Source organism: Ursus arctos, unplaced genomic scaffold, assembly GCF_023065955.2.
Source record: "Ursus arctos isolate Adak ecotype North America unplaced genomic scaffold, UrsArc2.0 scaffold_14, whole genome shotgun sequence".
NCBI classification, from domain to species: Eukaryota; Metazoa; Chordata; class Mammalia; order Carnivora; family Ursidae; genus Ursus; species Ursus arctos.
Genome location: NW_026622808.1, coordinates 40,739,513 through 40,754,375, shown reverse-complemented (window position 1 = coordinate 40,754,375; position 14,863 = coordinate 40,739,513). Strand labels below are relative to the sequence as shown.

Here is a 14,863-nt window from a genome sequence, read left to right as displayed (position 1 = left end):
GTTTTTAAGGATATTGACTTTGTGAGATGGATACATCTGATTTGCAGGAACGTGACTTTGTTCTAAACCAGTGTTCTCTTGTTGGCCTGTCCTTCTATGCAATGCCCTTAGCATCTATGCACATAATCATGTTACTGATAAAATCAAATCAGTTCTGCTAACCTTTCTCAGTTGGATCTGAGAAAGATTTCTCCTCTACCAGAGAGGCTCAGTGACTAAAGACAAGCTCCCTTTTCCTACGCTTATCTAAGATTTTTGTTTTTAGAAATAAAACAAGTTTAATGTGTTATAATTGGCTTTGTAAAAGGAAAAATGATAGTTTTAACTGGAAGAAACAGAAGAATCTTTTAATGTATTTCTTGTATAATGCCCTGTAATTAAAAAATAATCTGGCTCTTCTGTAGCATGTGTGGTACTGTAACAAATGAAACAGTTTATAGAGTCTGCCCTGTACTAATGCCTTTAAGATTAATTATTTGTAATTTTTGATAACAGAACTTTATAGCTGTTTTTACTTGTATAAAATGACCTATGTGAAGTCGTTGTTAAATTAAATGGCATGTCTTGAGTAGAGCATTGGTTTTCAATTACCATTCTAAATTTAGTTCCGTTATGATTATGTATTCCTATTTTAAGAGTAAACATCCACTTTACTTATGCAGACTTGACATTAGGTACCCCATATGTATTTCCCACTATATTAGGTACTTAGGAAAAAAGCTTAATGATGAAAGTAGGTATGTTTAACTTTTCATTTTCAATAGTGGTATTTCTGAATTATATTTGAGCATCTCTGAATGTCAGAGTTTTGTTTGCTTTTATGGAACATCTCATCAAACAGAGGAAAGCGTGATATTGATGATCAGATTGTGCACTTCTCCAGTGCAGGAATCTTGCTCCATCCACTCTGTACCCCTTACTTAGTATATCATATGTGGTTGGTGTTTGATAAGTTTGTTAAATTTGCCACATTGAGAAACTGTCACAATTTGGATTATAATTTCCAATTGTAACCAGTTCGCCTTCATAACCAGATTTAAGTGAATGATTAGCCAACTAAATAAATAAATCATGCTGCCCTTACCCTGGATCATGCCGTGGAGCTGCCCATATGAGATGCAGCAGTGTCACACGCAAACATCTATCATTTGGATGGTCAGTGTCAGGACGTAATCTTTTTTGAGGCTCTTATTCGAAACCGTCGTTTTCTCTGCCAGTGGCATCTGAATCTTATGGTGTGTCTCTTGGGATCAGCATCCCTGAAGCCTTGTGTTTATCTAAGTTTCAGCTGTTCTGGAGGCTGAGGATGAGGTCATCTTTATGAGGCTCCCCCTGCCCCTGACCTCCCCCCCACTCCCACTTTGGTATTCTTCTTAAAATAAATGTCATTATGACTTGCTTTGTTTAAAACCCTTCAACAGTCTTGACCTCACCACTCTATTGATAGTGCTTTTGTCAGGGTCACTAGTAATCTCTGTATTCCTGAATCCGGTGGCTCATTCTCAGCCCTCATCTTGCTTGACATAGCAGCAGCATTTGACAAGTTGACACTGTCCTCCTTGGAATGTTTTCTTCACTCACCTTCCAGGATGCCCTTGTCTGAGTTTTCTTTCCACTGCACCGGTCTTCCTTTTTAGTTTCCTTTCATGGTTCTTCCTGTCCCCAGCCCAGCTTCATGTTGCAGTGCCTGTAGACCTGACACTTGACACTCTATCTACCTGTATTTACTCTTTTGATTATCGGTGCTAGTCTCATGGTTTTAAATACCATCTCTGTCTTAACGCCACCTTAAATTTATGTCCAAATCAGACTTCTCTCTCAAACTCCAGACTTGTATTTTCAGTTGCTTATATGACATTTCTGTGTGGACAGCTTTACCTTACAAATTGTTCCTGCTGCTACAGATAGCCACATCTCTGTTGTTAGCAACCTGTCTTTTCAGTAGCTCTGACGAAAAACTTCAATCAGCCCGATTTTTTCTCTCTTCATTCAGTCCATCAGGAAGATCTTGTTGGTTCTTTAGCTTAGTTTCGAGTCTGACTACAACTTTTTGTCACCTCTAATGCCACCATATCTCATGCTTGGAACATCTCATGGATTTGTCTTCTCACTGGCCCCCCTGTTTTTTTACTTGCTGCCCTACAGTTTGTTGTCAGTTTCACAGCTAGAGCAGTACATGCAAATGTAAGGCTCTCCACTACTGAAAATGTCCCATCTCTGAGTGAAAACCAAAGATCTGTATGCCCTGTAGTATCTGGTACCCTCTTAATTCTCCGACCTTATCTCCTATTACTTTTGCTGTTGTTCACTCTGTCGCGACCATACAAGTCTCCTTGCTGTTTTCAAACGTAGCCTGGTGCCCTATCACCTTTGTACCTGTGCACAAGCTGGTAACCCTCTGCCTAGAGCTTTCTTTTCCCAAATAGCTGCATGGCTCACCATCTCCTCTTGTTTAGGCCTTTACTACAATGTCATCGTCTCAATGACAGCCCACCCTGCCCTGTAATTTATAGCCCTTCCACACTCTTGATCCCTTTTACCTTTCTTTACTTTTTCCCATGTACTTACCACCATTTAATGTGCTGTTTGTTTCTTAGGGTTTTGTTTTTTGTTTTTTGCTTTTTTACTGTTTTTCTCACTGTTTCCAGAGGTAAGCACCCCCAAAATGGGAAATTTAGTCTATTTTGTTCACCTAGAATAGTGCCTGACACATAGTAGACATTCAGTAAATCTTTGTGGAATAAATTAATGAATATATGAGTGGATTCCCATTGATCTTTAGGGTGACCATATCCTTTGCATGGCCTTCATGGCCCTGAATGATTGAGATCCTAGCATTTTGCCAGAATTACCTCCTGCTGCTTTTCCCTTTCTGTGTCTCTTACCAGTCCTTTATGTCTTTAGATTCATCCACTCCACCATCGCTTTTTTCATCACATGATGGAGTATTCCCTCTCCCTATGATATTTGTTCCTTCATCTCCCTCGCCCACTCAACCCCTGCTCTTTTAGCTGAATCCCAGTGTTATTTCTGCCAGAAAACTCTCACTCATCCTCTTCCCGCCAGTGACCCAGGATTATATACTTTCATTGCACCCTGACCTTCTCCTTCCTGAGCTAGAATATTGGTTCCAAGAGAGGAGAGACAGTGTCACAGTATCTGCATTATTCACTAAAAACATCCACATTAAGTCTGGCATGTAGTAGATGCTGAATTTTTTTTTTTGAATGATAGATCTAATTTAATCCATACAAATAATCCTGTGAGGTATATATCTAATTTGTCAGCCCAGTTTTATACATGAAAGGAAAAGAGCCCAGAAAGGCCTTCTGATTTGCCTGAGGACTATGGAACGATCCGGAATAGAGGCATGCCTGTTTCCTGTTTTCTGGGTTGAAGTGGGAGTTGCACTTCAGTGTGCTGTTCTTGCCGGGACTGCGCTAGGAACCAGGAACTAGCTTCAGTCATGACTTAGCAGCGCCCTTATAAAGGATGACTGTATTGTGTTCTCATCCCAAACTCATGGACAATGAAACAAACACTTGTGGGTTGTACATGTGTTGTACAACTGTCAATGGCTGTAACAAAGCGAGTATAAAACTACTGTTTAAAAACCTGATGGCGTTTTACTAGTTAAATGTGTTTTAAAAGATTCAAAGGAAAAAAGGACCTGACTCCTTAATAATACAGGTAGTTTATCTCAGCAGAGAACAGATTATGAAATTGCAGAAACCTGCATGTTTCAGTAAAAAGTAAGTTTTTATGAATTTTATATACTTGATGGGCATTTTTTGACTAATAGTAGTTCACATTCAGCATTACTTAGTGATTTTCAATATAAGGTAGACGTGAAGAGTCAGTTTGAATTTACTAGGCCACTGGAAAAAAAATGTTACTATAGAGTTTATTTAGCATTTCTGACACACAGGATCGCTGTATGTCAAACGTTATTAAAGTACTTTTTTCTTTGTCAGATCATCACCATATGGTATTGTCATACTTCTTTTAATCTTAGAAGTGAAGCCTTTTGGAAACTAGGGCTTCTGTATGTGAGAAAGTTGAATTACAAAGCTTTCTTTTTTTTGAGGGCAAGTGTCTTTCATATCTAAAAACATTCATAGGAAAATGCCCTGTATGTGTAGCATAGCTCATTGGTTTTGAAGAAAATTGTGCTGATTCAGTGAGATTTGTGACACAACTTAGGGACCTTGGTAAAGACTGATTTCACTTATCCAGGTGCTCTCTCAGCTCTGTATACGGAGGCCATTGTGCCATGGAAAAACGCCATAGGGCCAATCAATGGACGATGCAAGAGAAAGATTAATTAATGATCATTTATTCAAGCTGGCCTCATTTCGGTATCTCACTTTGGTTTTGTAGTCCAGAACTCAGGGTTGCTTCACTGGCTTTTCCCATAAATATGGTAAAATCCAGTTCCTAGAGAATTTTCAAAGGTCAGAGCCTATTATCCCCTATTTCCATTATATTACTACTCCATGGATGGCTCTCTGGAGCAGTTTGTAAGCTTAGCATTAGAAATAAAAGTTATCCTTGTATGTTTGATTTAAAAGATACTAAGCAGGGGCGCCTGGGTGGCACAGTGGTTAAGCGTCTGCCTTCGGCTCAGGGCGTGATCCTGGCGTTGTGGGATCGAGCCCCACGTCAGGCTCCTCCGCTATGAGCCTGCTTCTTCCTCTCCCACTCCCCCTGCTTGTGTTCCCTCTCTCGCTGGCTGTCTCTGTCGAATAAATAAATAAAATCTTTAAAAAAATAAATAAATAAATAAATAAAAAATAAAATAAAAGATACTAAGCAGGCTTGACCAAATATGTTTATTTTGTAGAAACTAAATTTTAGGTAAAATGTAGAAACTATTTACATTGTCAGGAATGTTGCAAAACAGTTAAGCAAAATGGGGCGCCTGGGTGGCGCAGTCGTTAAGCGTCTGCCTTCGGCTCATGGCGTGATCCCAGTGTTCTCGGATCGAGCCCCACATCAGGCTTCTCTGCTAGGAGCCTGCATCTTCCTCGCCCACTCCCCCTGCTTGTGTTCCCTCTCTCGCTGGCTTTCTCTCTCTGTCAAATAAATAAATAAAATCTTTAAAAAAAAAAAAAAAAAACAGTTACGCAAAGGAATTATAAACCAGAACGTACATGTAGATTATCCAAATGTGTTGTTAAAAACACACACACACACAACAAACACACACACATGTGTTGTTACTTTGAAATACTTAAATTTGTTAAGCCTACTGAGTTAGAATAAATAGAAAATAATATGCATTTTAGACCAGTTGCCTTCTTTTATTCAAGTGTTGCCCTGTGCTATTAGGTTAGATTTGTAGGAGAGGTTCACAGATAAATCAGAACATTTCCATTTCCTACAGAAGTCCTACATGAGGAAATAAGTTCCTAAAAGGCATGTTTTAGGAGGAAGTGATTCTAAAACATCCATTAGGAGCATCATAATTGAGAAATCAAGCTAAAGCTCAAAACCTAAGAGAAAAGGAATTAAGTGAATAGGTCTGAAGAGGTAATATAAAATCAATTGATTTTCGAAACAGTTGTAGACTCCAGCTATCAAAAGTGCTGTAGGGGTTGGTTTTTCTTCAGATATTTTTAATTCAGATGAAGCTGGTGATGGGGAATGAAAGTGATCAGTTTGTAGTTTGTGAGCACTGAATTAATTAAAAGTATGTTAAATTAACAAAAGGCAGTATAAATGAAAATATGTTCCTCCATCCATCTCACTGTGGATACTTTTAAAATCATATGAACCAGATATGGCTCATCAAACCTTCAGTTGTAGTTGTCATAATTAGAATTGTTTTCCTTGATCTATTGTTTTTTATTAAGTTGTTTAGTACAGTTAAAGCTGTCAGTGGATAAAAATAATTGCCATATGCTTTTATGGCTGCCTTGATGGGAATCTGGAGTTCAATTTTATAGGTTTCTATTGAATGTCATCTTATGTGTACATTTTCTTACAACCTAATAAAAATAGTAAGTAAAAAATTATTATTTTTTTTAATTTTCATAAAAATTTCACCAAGCCCACAGATGGGACTTTAAAAGGCACCATTTGTTGTTAGAGTTGGTTTGATTTTCATCAACTTTTTTGCTTTTATAATGAAGTTGTAACTCATGGGCAGTGCTGTTACAGTTCTATATTACTGGAACGCTGAAAGCTTCAGATTGTTGATGGTGTGTGATTGTGTTGGTTTATATGCACATATAAATGGTTTGGACATATAAATGTATATTTTCCCCCTCTCATTCTAGTTGGACTGATCCAGAGGTTTCTTGTACTTCAGATTTACATACCCCTGGGACAAGACTTCTCCACTGAATTGCTGTAAGATATACAGAACTTCTTTCAATGTTTTATGTGTATTAGACATTTGATCAATTGAAGCAGTATGGACAGTCATTAATTACAAGTGGCAGTTTTTGCATTAAAGAGCAGTGACTTATCAAGTTGACATGAAGTAATTAAACTAATTTAATCGTATTTCTCAGATATCATTATAGTCTGGCATTTCCCTAGGGGAAGAAGGCAAATTTCATCTGTTTAAGAAAATATCAAAGGATTATGGATTTGACAATAAACAGCCTATAATACGCAGAAACAAATAATCCAAAAGTTTGAGATTTTTGTTCTAATGAGGTGTAATTTTGTACTCTCTTGCTATTGAAAATCATATTTGGATTAAAATTGATCGAAATGCCTCATTTTAAAGTTATTTACTTTCGTTTAGAAATATCGGTTGACATATGAATGGCTTGGAATATATTTGTTTTAAATAGCCTTGCTAGGAACAGATTGTCTAACAAAAATGAGAGTATACAACTTTAACTCAGTTGGGCTGTCTGTTGTCTGAGATGATTAGGAGAATGAAAATACCAGTTGATTTATACACTCATATAAAATGGAATATTGCTTAAGATTTCATTAATACATTTGCACTTTTAAAAACATTGGATTTAAGGTATGCTATTTTCTCATTTTTCTTTGTAATTAATAGCTGTCCAAGGCCTAAGCTTAGTCTTTTATTTTCCCTGCTGGAATAAATGACTTTTCCTATTAATGAAGGTAATTTTGTACTAGTTGCATTGGTGCAAATGGAGAGGAAGGAAGAGCTTTCTGAATAAAATGAGAAAAACATAAATTTGAGGTTATTTATTTGTCTTTGTTTATGTGCATTAAATTATTAGTGATTGGTCTGTACGTTGGAGAAATATAAATTTTAGATAATAATATACAGTCTTGTTCTCTTGAATGATAAAGGACAGATGGAACAATATATACCTTCGTTTTATTCAGCTTTAAACCTCAGTAAACTTCCAAGATTTTCTATTATCGTCTGCCATGGTTACCATAATTCTTTAAAACAGTTCTTACAGTAACAGCACCAAAACACTATCTGATGCTCTTATGTATCTTTCCTTGGTTCTACAGGAAAAGCATTTTCAAGACACTAAAGGCATTCTAAAGGCACAGAGAATTCCACATAAAGCTTTATTTCCAGTGTAGGGGAAAGTGGTTTCTTAGCAAATAGAAGGAGGCAAACTGTATTTTATTTTCATTATTAAGTTCCTTATATAGAAATCCAGTGCAGTGCCTTTTCTTCTGATCTCTACCACCCGTGCTTGGAGATTCTTCAGAAGCAGCGGCAGGGGCACTGGTAGTTGTTGGCCTTCTGATCAAAGCTGTGCAGGACGCTTGGCTTAACCTTGGAGTGGACTCTTGCAGATGAGCATTCTTGGCCTTTGCAAAATTAAGCTTTATTTCTGCCCCCAAATACTTGAACTTACCACCCTAGCCTAGGCAAGATACTGTTTTAACTAAGTTAATAATAACTAAAGCTTTAATTATTGGGAAATTGACAGGGATGTTAGGTTTAACTTCGTCTCAGCAAGAGAGCAGCAGATGTAAGGAAGCCTGACTACACCTTCATTACCCTATTATTAATGAACATCTTGGCCAACTTAAGGCTGGGAAAACATTTTCAGGGGTGATGGGATCATTTATTAGATTTTGAATTCATTTGACTATAATCATAGATTCTCTTGTTCTCATATCCACATGGACAAGCATTTGGATTTTTCAAATGGTTTTAGTTTTATAGTTTCAGCAAATAAATGTCTCATGGACAAAAGGTCAAAATTATTAAATAACATGAGGAAGGCAGTCTCTGTCCTGACCTTGTGAATTTAACAGATTATAAGAAAATATATTAACTCTGCATTTGAATTTGTTGCTAATAGATAATCAAAATATTTTGCCATTTTAGGAAGTAATGACAGAGACCATATTTTTACAAGAAAGAACGTAGAATAACGAGTATAGACTGTCTTTCTAACTATAGCTTTTCTTTTTTTCTTAAATGAAAGGACTTTCTTTCAGCACCCTTGGTGTTTTACTGTGTTTCTAGCAGCATAGCTCTAGGCTATTTTAAATAATACATTTCTCTAACAAGCCTGGACAGTCATATAGGAGAAAGATATCTGGCTTCTAAAATTTTCCATTGTGAGAATGGGAGAGGCATTTTGTTTCACAAAGATACGCTTACACATCAAGAGGTTTTCGTAAGTGGAGTCTTTCCAGTTGGATTACCGATGTAATCATCGTTTCTTCAGTATCTGCCTGTGTCTCTCATGTCCCCTAGATGGTGATACTGCTCAGGGGGAGGTCATGCATCTGTGGGTTGGTGGATGCCTTAGAACCAGCAACAGCCCTGCCTGAGGAAATACTCATTCAGTCAGGCCACAGATTACTGAACCCTTATTCCTGTCAGACAGCGTGTTAGGGGTGGGAGGTCAATACACGTTGAACCTGTATGCTTTTTCCTACCCCTACGCCTTCCCTTCTGGTCCCAGACTGCCATCACATGGCCCCTCATCTGCTGTGGAGCATCCCATTGGATTCCCCAGATTCTGCTCCTCTCTTTTTTCAGTTTAGTCTCCACATTGCAGCTAGCATAATCTTTCTAAAAACCAACTGGAATTCCCATTGTACCGAGGATAAACTCTCCAGTTCTTGATAGTCCTGTGTGTTCCGGTCTCTCACCTCTCCCATCTTATCGCGTACCTCTCTGCCGGGAGCTCACCATTTGTCAGCCAGACTGGTGCCTTTCTGGTCTTCCTGGCTTTCCCTTCCTCACACACCAGGTGAAGAAATCTTTTCTTAGGGTACTACACACAAGTGGTTTATATCCCCATTTCTTTGCCTTGCTAACTCCTACTCGGTCTTCCCATCTCAGTTTGTGTGTCCCTTCTTCAGAAAGGCCTTTATGGATTTTGCCCCACTAAATGGGTTTCATCTTTTATGTTCTTTTCTAGCACCCTGCTCTTTTTCTGTCTTTACAACTATACCAGTTTATAATCCTATACACTTGGTTATAGGCGTTGTTAGCCTGGCACAAAAGTTCGGAAATGTGGGTGAGTGGGCAGTGGGGACTAATGGACTGAAATGAATGAACAGGACCCAGTCTCTGTCCTCACAAGAGTTTATTCTGAGGGTGAAAAATCAGTTAAAAGGCAATTTAAATACATCTTGATAAATGTTATGATGACATAAGAGCAGGACCTGTAGGTAACATGGGAAGTATTAGGTAGAATAAGAGCATAATCTTGGACCTGGAGAGATCCAGTGTAAGTCTCACTTTACCTCTGTGACTTTGGGCAAATTACTTAATTCTCCTCACCTTTGGGATGAGAGTAATAATATCTGCTTCACAGGTGTGTCATAAGAATTAAATGAGAAAGTTAAAGTAATAATGGCTTTCATTTATTAACCACTTACTATATACTGGGCGTTGTCCCAAGCACTTTGTTTTAGGTGAATTAATCCTCAGAACGAACCTACGTGGTAGTCATAATTATTGCCTCTGTTTTACCATTAAGGAAACTGAAGTCCAGAAACATTGAGGAATTTGCCACAGGTTATAAACCTACTAACTCTTAGAGCTAGAATTCAGGGACGCCTGAGTGGCTCAGTCAGTTAAGCGTCTGCCTTTAGCTGAGGTCATGATCCCAGGGTCCCAAGATCAAGTCCCACATCAGGCTCCTTGCTCAGCAGGTTGCCTGCTTCTCCCTTTGCCTGCTGCTCCCCCTGCTTGTGCTTGCTCTTTCTCTCTTTCTCTGACAAATAGATAATAAGAACTAAAATCTTTAAAAAAAATAGAGCTAGAAGTCAGACTTACAGTTTAAATGTGGAACCCGTGCTCTGCACCACCATGCCATGCTGTCATACTTGAAAATATCATTATTTTTCTGTAATTACTACACATACACACAGATGTAGTAGGATATTTTGTTTGAATCCTGTATAAGACGAAAGTGCTAAGCCTTCTATGTCTTTTATAGGGGCTTCCTGTGGTTAATACAGTGCTATCATTAGAACTCTAGGAAGGAAAGGTCTTTTGTTCTGAGATGTTCCTTACTCTTCAGAGCTGCATAACCTGACCAGCAATTATCCAAACACATTACATTTTGGGTGTAGAGAAAAGAGAATGTTTACAGTATTAATGCACAGTGTATTAGCAATAAAGTAACACAGTTCTCTCTTATTTCTCTTTTGGTGTCAACCCACAAAATAAAATCCCCTTCCTTACTTTTAAAAAAAATAAACTTATTTTGACTTATTTCTTATCTCTTAGCATTAGTTGCAGTTTTCATTTCCAAAGTATTTTAGTGTACCTATTTCTCACTATTTGACCTGAAGTTAAATGATTTAATAAACAACAGATTTTTGAGAATTCTTTCCTTTTGTGATCTCTTCGGTACATGGCAGTGGGATGCCAATGGCTCCCCTGTGTGGGTTGTTAGGTGTTTCAGAGCCTGGGGGCAGACATCTGGTGCACGGGAGGAACACCATGAACCTGAGCTCTTGGAAAAGAACCAACTGCATCTTGAAATAGAAATCCATTTTGCTATATTTGATGATGCCAATCACACTAAATGATTTTGGAATATTACATTTTTTGACAGGAATTGCATTCATTTTACTGAATATTGTTGAGCTGCGTTAATTCCTTTCTCTATCCTGATTTTGTCATTATTTCGATGAATTCTGAGAGACATTTTGTACTGTTAATGCCTCTAGTGAATTGACATTATTCTTCTCATTTTCACTGATCTCAGCCAGTGCTTTTTCAGGATATGGGATGAAAGCACTATGAAGCTGGTAGTGGGCATCATGTGCTATTTGGAGAGGTTGGGGATGCTTAGCCTGCAGGTCCTGGGAAATATTCCTGCCAGAAGGGTTCATATTTTAAGCCTTTAGCTATTTGGAGGATGACTTTCATTTGGAATCTCATAAGGTAAACTCTTAAAAAAAGAGAGAGAGACCCCTGAAAAGGCCCCAAGTCCTTTCAAATTTTAACTGATCCTTTGTGATGTCCTCATTGCAATGTTCTGAATTTGAATTTATATCTGACTAGAATTTAATGATTTTAACCTAGAATTCCATCTAAGATTTATGATGCTCATACCAGAATTGTTCTCTTATCCTTTTGCTGTATCCCTAGTTATATGCCTTTAGGCCAGGCACTTAACTTCTGTCTCAATTTCCTCTTCAGTAAATGGTGATGTGAGCTTGTTTTCTTTTGTTTTAATTGTCAGAGTTAATCGGGGATGTTGGGTTTTTTTCCTAAGAAATTTTAGGAGGTTTAGGCCCGTGTGGATCTTACAGCTTCCTCTGCCATTTCTTCAAAATGGAAACATACCCATCCCACAAAACAAAGCTTTCGCCTCAAGGTAATTTAATAAAAGTTTGCCCTGTATCACCTTTTCTGTATTGTTGCTAGTGAGCTAGACAAAGAGGTCTGAAGAGAAGTTTAATAGAAGTTTCAGGTCCTTCTGCTCTATTGAATTTTGCTCTTGTCTCTTCTTGAGTAACGTTGGGGACTGTAGACCTCTTTGAAACTTTATACCAGGTAAAGGGAATATGGCCTCACAGCAGCAGACCTGTTCTTTTCACATGCCATCCATCTTCTTCAGCCACTCTAAAGCCACCAGAGTTGAGAGAATACCTAAATTTGGTATCTTTACATTAGCAAAGATCTTTTGAGATTGTGTCCATTTAACCAAGCACAACTCTTCCTGTGGAAAATTTATATTATCTTTTTTGGTCATTTTGATGCCTTTCTTCGAAGAAAATAGTGGTTGCTATGTATCTCTTAAGTGATGTGTAAAAATGATGTTATTCAAGAGCCAAGTGTTCTGTTATCCAATAAAATATTTTATGTCACATCTCTAAACTATGTGTTTAGAACCGGGCAGAAATGGCCAGGTGTTGCTCTTTTTTGAACTAGTAAGAGTATCGAGCACTAAAGTGGTCATGACATTACAAGTTTCATTAACATTTTGAATGTATCTCATGGCTAATTCCAACTTCTATTTTTTCTTTTTAAAATCATCAGTATTTAAATCTCATTATTTTAATTATATCCAATTAAATGTACTTGCATAATCAGTATATTTTGTTACATGCATTAGTAAGGAGAGCACTTTAAGATGCTTTGCATAGTGCCTTTCATAATATATTAAATTTGCATGCCTTAAAATAGGCTTTGTGTGGAAGATTTAGATAACACATGTGGTAGGTATATAAATCAGATGCCGTTTTCTTTACCTATTAAATGTTTTTTGAGAAATCTTTTCTTTCTGCTGGTTGTTAGTTTGGTTCATTTACTTTCCCAAATTATCTTGACAGTAGTCTTTAGATAACCTAGATGCATTCTGAAAGCTAAAGCACAATACTAGCAAAAAAAAAAAAAAAAAAAAAGCACATATGCAAATATTTGGAAGTGTTCTTACTCTGTACAATCATAAGTAAAGGTCATACATTTGTTAGAGCTCTGTGCAGTTAAATTATTGCCCCAAACAGCATCAGGGCACAAGTCAGAGTCCTGTGATGGGTCAGCTTGCAGCTTGGGAGTCACTGGCTTTGCCATGTTCTGGCTTGAAGACCCTGGGCGAGATGCTAAGCCCTCTGTGTGTCACAGCCTCATTTGTACAACAGGGGTGATATTTATACCTATTTATTGAATAATTACAAGGATTAAGTTCGTAATGCCAAATGGTAATTGCATAGTTTGTAATTTTTACATCTCTAAATAAGAGTGCTGGGATATTTAATTTTTAGATTGTTCTTCTAAAACATTTTTTAAAAGATTTTATTTATTTATTTGAGAGAGAGAGAGAAAAAAATGAGCAGGTGGAGGGGCAGAGGGAGAGGGAGAAATGGGCTCCATGTGTGGCTCGGTCCCAAGACCCTAGGATCAAGACCTGAGTCGAAGGCAGACGCTTAACTGACTGAGCCACCCAGGTGCCTCTGTTCTAAAACATTTGAGGCAAGTTGGGCATGTCTCTTTTCCCTGTGAAGTTTTCATGGTGCTAGTCCCTAGAGAAATGGGAAAGCTTTTTTTGACTACTGGCTCATGCAGGTTCTCTGTCTGGAAGAAAGTGATCAACATAAACATGAAAAGAAGTGACTCCCATCTCTTGGTTATGGATGCTAGCGATTTATTTAAAAGACAACTGTAGGAACTCCTAGCTTCAGAGCATTGGTTTGAGGGACTTACAGGTGACCAGGCCAAGTGTAGAATCACAGATAGACAGGAAGGCTCATCTGTGAATAAACAGGCCCTGGGAAAAATAAAGTAGATTTCTAGTGCTTAAGGTATAAGATGTAGGCCTTTGCTATTTACTATTGCCCGTGTTCTCCTTCACTAACAGGGATGATTAAAGATGACTTACAGCAAATCACATATCTTCCAAATGCTCTTACTTCTTTGATATGGCAGAGTTGGAAAGATAGGTTTCTTCAACGTCATTGATATATAACTCACCTTTTATTGTCAGGAGAAATGTTTCGTCTGGTTTGGTTCTCACTGTATTTTTTTGAAAAGATTTATTTGAGAGAGAGCACAAACAGGGGGAAGGGCAGAGGGCGGGGAAAAGGGAGAGAATCTCAAGCCGACTCTGCGCTGAGCACGGAGCCTGGCATGTGGCTCCATCTCACAACCCTGAGATCACAACCTGAGCCGAAATCAAAAGTTGGACACTTAACTGACTGAGCCACCCAGGCACCCCCCCTCATGTATTTTATTTTATTTTATTTTATTTTATTTTATTTTTTTTTTTTTAAAGATTTTATTTATTTATTCGACAGAGACAGAGACAGCCAGCGAGAGAGGGAACACAAGCAGGGGGAGTGGGAGAGGAAGAAGCAGGCTCACAGCGGAGGAGCCTGATGTGGGGCTCGATCCCAGATCGCCGGGATCACGCCCTGAGCTGAAGGCAGACGCCCAACCGCTGTGCCACCCAGGCGCCCCTCATGTATTTTATTTTTATTCTGGCACTTAATTATTTCAGTTATTCAAAATAAAATAATTTTAAACATCTACAAAATACAATACAATATGTATGTTATGGGACTTACATAGTCCCCATTATAAAATTCATAATCATTTAAGAATTTTTATTAATGAAGCATTCTAGAACTTATTAATATGAAAGAAAAAGTCCTTGTTAGCAATTAAAATATGTCATGAAACTTTATGAACTCATTTGGCTTTGATTAAGTCATCCAGTAATAATTACAAGGAGCACCCCCCTGGTGGGGAGGGCTGTATCTAGCATTCCTGAATTTTGTAATATTTTTTTCCCTTAAATTGTAGAGTGTCTCACTTGGATGTACAAGTATTTTAGAGTCTTTATTTGGACTCACAGAAATAACTTCAGTGGAATGAAATATATGTAGTAAATCACAAACATATCTTACAACAGCACTTACACATAAGTCTGTTATGGCATTTCTCACATAATGGTCCTGTTATTTATGTATCGCTACAACC

General features: G+C 37.8%; 1 protein-coding gene across 28 annotated transcripts in view; it reads left to right on the top strand.

Moving 5' to 3' along the window:
* CFAP20DC (CFAP20 domain containing) overlaps nucleotides 1–14,863 on the top strand; it is a 239,537-nt gene that overhangs the window by 7,482 nt on the left and 217,192 nt on the right. For all 28 annotated transcript variants that reach the window (XR_003316794.4, XM_048226477.2, XM_026501148.4 and 25 more), the window contains exon 4: nucleotides 6,282–6,354. Coding sequence is in view for 27 of the 28 variants with exons in the window: in XM_048226477.2 (XP_048082434.2) it covers nucleotides 6,282–6,354 (73 nt within the window). In the remaining variant the exon portion in view is untranslated. The remainder of the gene's footprint in view (nucleotides 1–6,281; nucleotides 6,355–14,863) is intronic.